Source organism: Geospiza fortis, unplaced genomic scaffold (assembly GCF_000277835.1).
Source record: "Geospiza fortis unplaced genomic scaffold, GeoFor_1.0 scaffold171, whole genome shotgun sequence".
NCBI lineage: Eukaryota > Metazoa > Chordata > Aves > Passeriformes > Thraupidae > Geospiza > Geospiza fortis.
Window position 1 is genome coordinate 7,640,556 of NW_005054313.1, and position 9,797 is coordinate 7,650,352.

At 40.2% G+C, this 9,797-nt stretch overlaps 1 protein-coding gene across 1 annotated transcript in view; it reads right to left on the reverse strand.

The window, feature by feature from the left end:
* Nucleotides 1-9,797, reverse strand: part of THSD4 (thrombospondin type 1 domain containing 4) — a 218,354-nt gene that overhangs the window by 196,462 nt on the left and 12,095 nt on the right. The window contains exon 4 of the mRNA XM_031055908.1: nucleotides 7-120. Coding sequence (XP_030911768.1) covers nucleotides 7-120 — 114 coding nt within the window. The remainder of the gene's footprint in view (nucleotides 1-6; nucleotides 121-9,797) is intronic.

Below are 9,797 nucleotides of genomic sequence, written 5' to 3' on the forward strand. Positions count from 1 at the left end.
CATGACGCCGCCGCTGCAGCTCCGCGAGCAGGCGGACCAGGGGCCCCAGCTGCCCCACAGGCCCGGCACTCCACCGCTGTCCTCGGGGGCATCGCCGTGCTCCTCTATCCTCTGCGGCACCTGCGGACACAAGGACAGCCTTAGGAACCGGAGTGCACACTGGAGAGAGAGGGGAGCACCGACACCTCGGTGTTCAGCCCTTCACTCCGCACTCATAAGAGCAATGGGATGGCACCGAAGTAACTTGTGCTATTCCCTGCCTGCCAAAGGACTGCCAGTATAGGAGAAGGTCTCCTACAGCCATCAGCCATTGAGACAAAAAGTTTGGGGTTGGTTGTTCTGGGTTTTGTGGTGGGTTTTTTTGTTTGGTTGGTTTTTTGGGTTGGGTTATTTTTTGGTTTTTCTTCTGGACTATCTGGATAGAAATAGATTTTCTTTGTTCTCAGCAATGGAAAAATGGTATGATGCAAAGCTTGGAAATGTGTTATAATATTACCAAAAGCAGGAAATAAGGTCACTTTTGGTAATGAAATTGGGTTAACAGACACTCACTGCTCTGCTGCACTCTGACACTTCAACAATGGAGATTGCTGGTGGTTGCAGTAATAGTTCAGGAACTCTCATCTAATGTGGAACTTTCTACAAAGGCAATGATGTAAGAGGACAGGTTGATTTCCAACCAACCCAAAATGCTGCTGGAGTTAACTCTTATATTACCACTCTTAACCTAGTCCCCACATCACCACTTTAAGATGACCCACTCAGTCCTACATTCAGAGAAATCTCAATAAGAGATGCGATAAATTGTTGGTCTGGAGTTCAGTGCCCCTCAGTCCATACTCACCATTGAGCAGCACAAGGCAAGTGGAAGAAAAAACCCCAAAGGCAGAGATACCTTCTCATGAAGGAAGCTAGGAAGGACTAGGAAGGGCAGGTTCTCACCACAAGGAGAGTTAACTCCTCAAGCCAAATATTTTAAACATCCTGACCTTGTGATTGGAAAGGTAGCAGCACAGCCAGGAAGTTACAATCACCCATCCCCATCTCCAAGGCTTACCCACCTTGGAGTAGATAGTCACAATTTCTCAGTGTTTTGCACTGAGCAAAGTACTCAAACTTGCAGTTTTTCTTTTGTTTCTCTTGAACAACTAGTTGAATCACAAGTTTTTAAGCAGGTTCCCAATACCTAATTCTCACAGTTATTAATATGCAGAACAACCTTTTAAATGAGCATCCTTTAAGTAGTTTATTAATACTCTGAACAAGTTTTGTACCAACAAGCACACACATGCATAAATTCAGCTGGGAGACAACAAAAGGCACTGTCCACAAACATGTTTGCCATACCTCTCCAGCCCTATTCTAGTGCAGCTACCTCAAAATGAGCTTTGGAAAGCCAGCCTCGTCTGTCTGTCACTTCTCCCCCTTCACAGCACGAGAACCTGAACCATAACTTCCATTAATAATTTTGCTTCAAACATGATTGTATAACAGCTCAAGGCTACCATCTGGGTAACACACTGTGTCTCTCATCACAGGCCCCATGCTGTGGTGACTGAGCTGTGCCCCAGTGTGCCAGGGAGCACACTCTCCTTCCTCATCCTCATCCTGCAGACAGCCCAGGCTGCTTTGCAGACGTGCCTTGAACACAGCATTACAATGCAACAAGCAAGCTAGCACAGGGTTTGTGCTGCTGCTGCTGGGTAATAGTCACTTGTGGTCTACATAATCTGAAACATTTCCCCCCTCTGAGGTTGCTCTCACACTTTCATCACCAACCACAGAAAAACTGCATTTAATTATAACTTCAGATTAATAAAAAGCATCTGCATTAGTGTGATATGTTACCCATTTCTCCCATGTCATTTGAAAACAGGAGCAGATGTCTCTGTATTTAATGTCTATTTTCCTGTGCATACTCCATTTGGCATGGGCCTTTAAAATCCAATAGCCTGTACAACCTAATACTGCATAATGTCAAACTTAGAACATGCAGCAAGGTCCTTCTGGCTGCTACATTTGCTTCCATGTCCAATAACAGAACCACTGGCTCACACTTTGACCAGCTAAACAAGCTATTCTTCAGTTTGTGATTTTTCCAGTGAATATTCACTGCCCACACTTACACTAATGCATTAATGTGCTCTACCTCAGATATAAAATGGTAATGACTACACACAGAGACACTCTTCTGGTCTGAACTCAGTCTGCAGTAAAATTTTCTTATTGTAAAACTAACAGTCCTTTGTTATCAGACTTGTTTGGACTATTTAATCATTTGTACAATGGTTCAGTACACCTGGTTTTTTTAATGCCAAAGACATTCATGCAGGCAACAACTAAAAACTATAACCTGCAAGCAATTCAAGTTCTCACTAACATAAGAAATGTACCATTTTGCAGAAATAGAAACTGAATAGTGAAAAGTGTCAACCTGCTACAGATACAGACAGAACCTTCCAGCTGCCAAACTTCATTGCAGCAAGAATTGGTTCAGATAAAATGATGTTTCATATGACTGAAGGCCATGTAAAGTAATTTCACACACCTAATGTTCATAATGAAAGAGTTGTAAACACAGCACAAGAAGGTTTAATCCAGCTAGTTAAGGAAAAACATAAAAATAAAACTTTAAAAAGGAACATTATAATGTCTTATACTGCTAGACAAATTCATCAATACTGCTTAGTTGTAAGATAACAATATTTTGAGGTGAGAATTTTCAGTAGCAAATCAGGTTATGAACTTGTATTTTCTTACTTTTCTTACTGATTTCTTACTTTGAGTAAGATATGGGCTACAGATGGATCTTCAGAGGAGGGATGTGATTGATGGCATAATCTACTCAGTGAATTCTATTATGAAAGACTGAATAAACTGAAATGCTTAGTTTAGGGAAGGAAAAACAGATCATAAAATAATGACACTTCCAAACAGTTTACATAAATAAATACAGAGATCTGTTACTTTTCTCTTTGCAGCAAACTGTTCTTGTTTATAGCCAACACATGAATAACCATTCGGATTTAAATTTAATCAAAGGTGATCCCAATTAAAGGAGGAAAACTACTTAGAGAGAAGGCAAACAAAGGCCAGGAACAAACTGCCTGAGGAGATCCCGGCAGCACTGAGACCAATCCTAAACCTCAACCAGGAAAACGAGGTGTCACTGACCCTTCCCCAGGGCAGAGGAGCTGAATTACAGCACTCACAGGCTGGTTCCCCTCCTTTGATCCTGTGAGTTCCAGGTAACTTAGTAGCCAAGAAGAAATTCTGCCACAGCTCTGTGATATAGCCAAGAAATTACAGCTGAAATTACAGGAAGCTGAAGTATTTCAGAACATCTCAGACACATTCAGAGATCTCTGACATTAGGTCCCTCCTTCTCTTGTTAAGAACTCTCCATTAAAAGCACGCTTTCTGAAAGGAAAGAGTCTGAGCCTGCACTGGGGAATAAGTGAAATGCAAACTGAACTTTTCTTGCCAAATTAAGTCATGAGAGTAAATTCTTTAAGAGAATCACATAGCCCATAGATAGAGATCAACCAACCCATTTAATCTACTTTCCCATAGTTCATGAGTGATTCCTTCTCTGGGTGACCTAGACTCATTCTAACCATAAGCGCACCACCAAGATTTTTATTTCCTGCAATTTAATCACAACCAAATATTTTACTCTACAAACTCAATTTCTTTTCCCTTTTTCCCCTTTAATTTCCCCCTTTCTTTCTTTCCTACACATTTTTCAGTTATTTTATTCCAAGGCTTGGAATTGGACACAATACTGTTCACTCCATGCAGCTGTACAATAAACAATGTAAAGAAAAGTCAGACAGGTTTTCAGGTGTGCAAGTGCTTGCAATTTCTACAACTGCACCAACTCCTATTAATCTATCAAAGATTCCTTAAATGAGACATTTTCTTCATAATGACTGTTACATACCAAATATCTTCCAACCTGCCACCTTTTGACCAGTGAGTGGCAAATGGAATTGAGGCTGGATTTTCAGAAGGGTACTTTCAGGGTCACCCTTTCCTTTACTCACCAGTACCCTGCATCCTTTTCTGTTCTCTTTCCCCAGTTTTCTTGTATTTTGTCCCTTTTGTACACAGGAGTGCACTACATATGGGTTTTCTTCTAAAAGAGTTTGTTGGGGTTTTTCTCCTAAAATCATTTGGAATTAAATATACTACCAGCAGGCTAACAGAGATGACATTTTAAATAGAAAAATAGTTTATCTTTAATTCATGTAATTCACCAATCACTCTGATCCTGAGTCAAAAATTCAGCAGAAAGTAGGAATACACAAGGTATAGAAATTCAATGCCAATTTCTAGTACTGCCTCTGTCAGAATTTAGAAATAAGATCCACATCTCAGGATTTCAGCAGCAGTTGTTGAACCTGTGCTATGCAAGAATGTCCCTGAAGAGGAAACGTCACTTGAACTGAAAGCCACAACTATTTAAAATGTAACTTCTTGTGCAGGAAGACAATGGCAGACAATGCTCTACTGATCTGACAAACCCTAATTTTACATACTGTAGGACACTTCATCCTGTTAAAATATAGCTTAAATACAAATTAACTGCTCAGTAAAGTGGGGGGGAAAGGCTTAGATCAGAGGCCCATTTCACTCAGTACTGTATTTCTGACTGAGCGGAAGAAGCAAAACTTTAGGAAACAGTGTAAGAACCCAGACATATTCCAAGTTATCCAGGGACCTTCTGCTTACAGCTAATCAGTAATTTAAGGGCCTCCTTCAGCTAAGCACCATATTGCCACTGTTTTTCATAATCACTACTGGACTTACTCTCCATGAATGCAATTAATGAATTTTTAGCATATTTTTAATCTTGCCTTCCAAAAGATTGTACATTTACATTGAAAAAGTGTTTCTCTGTGCTCTGGTCATACATGCAGCCTGACCATTTCACTATGTCTCCCAGATTTTTCTTAGTGAGAAATGAAGAATGATCATTCTGCATTCTCCTTCACCATGCTATGATGTCTGATTTGCAAATCCTAACACAATCCAGTTCCAGGACCTCTTTCTGAAATTCAGCAGTCCTAATCTGTTCAGTTTCTTTTTGTAAGGAATTCCTCATTCTCAGCACCTTTTCCACTCCTACATTCTTGCACGGGTGTGCAGTGCTGCATACCATACTCCAAATATGAATTAATGATGGAATTTCACAGTAATAATGATTATAATGCTTGGTGACAGTATATACCTTTTAGCCAACTACATAATTAAGCTGTTGTAGCTGTAGCCAGTGTTACTAAGTATTCTGTAAATATTAAGCATGCTATAGCAATCCCAATTCATAACTGAAAATATATACAAGACAATGGCAAGCTTTAAACCTGGAAATGTCCAAACCAAGTCAGACATTGCTGGTATTTCTTACTATTTCAGTTTAGATACAATCATGTTATTAGATTTCATAGATTTAATTTTTAACATATTATCCAGTAATTCTTTTTTCTGGGTAAATGCCCAGAATGGAAATGGACTCATGAACAAGTTAGCTACATCATATTCCTTAAATATACATCTGAAAGGGATATATCAGGCATAAATATATATTTCTCAAAGCTTTATGGTATTACTTTCACCCAAAGGCAAAGAAATTGTATCCAGAAGAACATTTTATCACTTGCTCATTAAAATGCTACCAGTGGTATTCACTGAGTTAACCCATATTCATACACTGGATGCAAAGTGGAATTGACAGAAGCCAGCATACTTTCAGCTGCTACTACCCTCTTTGTCCTGTGCTTTCCAGAGCAAAGAGCCCCTGTAAATTCTGTTCATATTCCCCAAAACCCTTCAGGCTTTAGGTGTTTGCTCACTGTCTCTTCCCTGGTCCTTCTTCTCATTACCCCACACAGGATAACTGTCCCCACTGTCAGTAAAGGAGTATCAAGGCACTTGGAAAACATGACTTCTTATTGATTCCATGATTGCAGGGTTGCACTTTCTTTGCCTCACAGTTCTGATTAATTAAATGTTTCACTAGGGCACAGCCTGTCACAAAGGGTATGCATGCAGCTTTTACACAGCCAGGCTCAGACTGACTGAGGATTCAAAACACCAGTAAAACAGTGTACAGATACCCTTCAAATGCATAGGTCATACTTGGGATGAGATGCACACAGCATTCTTCATGAACACCCACCTTCGTGAACATAATTGATCAATAATCAAACCACACAGTAAGAGCTGGACTTTGCCTTCTTAAAACTTGAAGAGTACAAAAACAAAACCAGTCAGATTCCCAGAAATGAGACCTGAATTGCTGCTCAGGGCAGAGCATGCCAAATTTTGAATGGGCTGAGGAAATGTTAGTTTCGTTTTAGAACCTGTTCAAGTGTTACATTATTGTGTTTCCCTGCTAGTGTGGTAAACACATCTATGGAACTCTAATTCTTTCACCAACCTAAGCATCTTAAAGGAATATTCTTCCAGCATTAGCTCAGCTGATTTCTAATAAAGTCCACACCTATATAGCTATGACAATTTCCCAGCAGCAAGTCCATGTTATATATGCTTACAGTCCATGTTACATATGTTCATTTGCAACAACTGTATTTTTTATCCCTCCTACAAGAAACATGTGGGACATTGGTGGTTTGATAAAAAACAATTTACCAAGCACCCCCCCCCTCAAAACTTGCAGATAACTTCTCTCAAGGCTAGGAGAAAAATGGAGCAGAGGCCAACCAAAACATCATGACACAATGTGTACATGTCTGCCTGCTTCGTGTGCTCAGCCATTTTAATCCTTCAGTGCATTTTGGAAGCCTTTAATCAGAGAAGTAGTAAACCATTTGTATTTTACAGTATGTGGTAAGTGTAAATATTACCAGCTTAAACGATTTGGGTTTCCGTCCTTTGTATAAAATCTCTGTCTGAACATCTGTGCCTGTGAAGATTAAAGGGCTGAAAAGTCTGGAAATAGAAGACCTTTGTGTGCACAAATCACTGAAGGGAGTTACAATGCCTGGACAGCTTAACTGCCCCTTCAACCAACTCTGACCACATCTGAAGAGACCTTAACATTATTTGAATAGTCTAGAAAGTAAACAGCTCTGAAAAAGGTTCAGAATAGGTTTTGTGCCAACAAAGCTTGAAGCTTCCCCCAAGTTTGGCTAATATTTTCACACCAAGACCACCTCCGTTGCACTCTGGGAGATTAGTGTTTAAAGGAAAAGGTTTCTTTCCACTCTTCTGTGACACCATTAAGTGCTTTCAAGTAACAGACAGCTGAGTCCTGACCTCACTTCTACACAACCATTCCTTATCCGTGGTAGGATTGCTTCTCATTTACAGTAAGATAAAGATGATAGCAATCGGGCCCTCACTTTATCACAAATTAGGTTTCTTTATTTTTAAAAGTATTCCCTCACCATTTGTGGCCTAGGTCACTGAGCTTATACTATCCTTGGCCTCCTCCAGGTCAGCCATCTACAGCTGGGACAAAGTTTAGCCATTCTATTTATTTCTACACTTGGAAAAATTCTTTGGGATCCACATGTGGTAGAAATACACATTTTATTTGTTCTGTAAGTGCTGTAACACCTCTCCAGATCTCTTGGTTAGTCATCCATCCATCATTCCAGAAGCAGAGAGGACAAACTGTCACAGAATAGAAAGCAACATTCCCTTACAGAATAACTCATCTATGAATCCAAAAAGCTTGTCATCTTTATCACCGCTCTTACCCAAAGCTTGGACAGAACTAGCATGCAGAACTGCTCTGAAAGAAGATTAGAAACTTATCTATGACTCTGTAAGCTCACCTGCACTGGAATCTAACTTGAACTGTGATATTTTCATATTTTCTTCCAGGAAAACACAGAACTCTTTCTCTGAGCTTAAAGAAGTCAGTATTTTTAAATTTAAATATAAAAAAAACAGTTCAGAGGTCCATGATAAAGCAGGTTAAAAACAACAGAAATATTGGCCTTGATTTTTCAAAGAGTATATTCACATAAAATAATGTATCCTTATCCTGTCTCCTTTCCCCAAACAAAGATGAATTTTATTTCCTAACCACTTTAATCCACAACATCAAGGACAGGGAATTAGTAACAACACTGAGATAGTAAGAAAATTCTTTCAGCTGTTGTTCTAAATATTCTCTTGTACTAACAGACTAATTTTAAAGGAAAAGTCCTGTCATGGTCTAAATCACATCTCCTGTTTCCTAAGGATTACTGCAATTAGAATGGTAACATCATTGGCTGGAAAGACTCTAATTTACCAAAGGTTATGAAAGGAGCAGATGTTTATCTGTACAGTTAAAGGCAAGCAGATATACTGACCAGTGAATAACTGCCAGAGAAGTATGGACACCCTTGCAGCTGGAAGTGTTTCACACGAGTGATGTGGATGAAAATACAAATAATGGACAGCAGTTATCCTATAAACAAAAACATCACCAGAGAAGAAGTGGTGACACCTGTAAGCATTTGCTGCAAAGGAGCAGCAGCTGTGCAGATGCACAGGGACTCAGCCTCTCCAGTGCACTCCAGTTCAGCTGCTCAGCCCAGCCAAACCGACCCCAGTGCCTTTGCTGGCGCTCTGTCAGCACAAGCTGAGTTCCAGCTCAGCAAATCCTGACAAGTTACACACCTGGTCACACTTGGGTCACTGCTGGCCGTGGGGCAGAGCTTCACCCTGCCTGGACTGCAGGGAAGAGCACAGCTCTCCCTCCCAAGCCTCTCCTTTGGAGCTTATTTAAAGGCAAGGTGGTGGCCCAGCTGTGGTGGAGATCCCAGGGTGCTCCGTACAGCTGTTGGGCTTTAGTCCTGGTGCCTGGCCAAAAGCCAGGCTTAGGTATCCACTACTTTGTCTTACTCCAGTTTCCTCCAAGGAAGGACAGAGCAGACTTGCTTCATGCTGCACATTGCCCTCTCTTACAGTGTGTCCAAGTAGCTGAACTGCTCAAACTGCTCACCATGACCAAGTGAGGCATCTTGGCCACCTCCACCTTTTCCTTCCCCCAGTTCCATTCTTTTCCCTCAGTTCCTGTTTCTGATCCTGGATGCTGTTTCTTATTCCTCTTGACTTAGCAGTGATGACCCCTCCACAAGGGAATTTGAATCCAACACAAGAGAGAGGGGAAAAAACAGCCAAAAAAAACCCGAAGCCAACAAACCCCAACACACATCCCAAAGCACATTAATCTCAATGTCTGTGAGGAGTATAGTCACATTCACTTGATAAATAGTTGCTTTTCATAGAAACATTGTGTGTCTGACAGAGATAATATCAAGCTTTTCTTCTTTAATTTTGAGCCAGCAGAAAGAAATTACACTGAGCCCAAAGAAGCTCAAAATTCTTTAACAGTACTGTACTGCCCCAATGAAATCTTGTAAAAATAAATTCTGATACTGCTTCCATACAATAAAAATCAGTTTGTTTAAGACACTGAACTCAATACTCATCTACACTGAGTGACAAAAAGGATATGCATAAATTCAAAGCAATTTCTGTTGCTTCAACACTCGTATTTAGTGCCATAACAGAAGCAAGATGTAAAATCAAAGCAATATTCATGTCAGAAATTTTATTTGGACAGACTTTGATACTATTTCCATTACCAGTTTTGCTAAAATGAATGAGGCATAATTACAACTACAGCTTACTCCCCTAACACAGAAACATATGATTAGTCAAAAACCCACCCAGGAGTGACTTCTGGAAAATTGGGAATACAGACTTCAATGGTTGTCTAGGAGAAAGACTGTTTATAGTTTAACCTTCAGTTCACCACCGTATGACTCTTA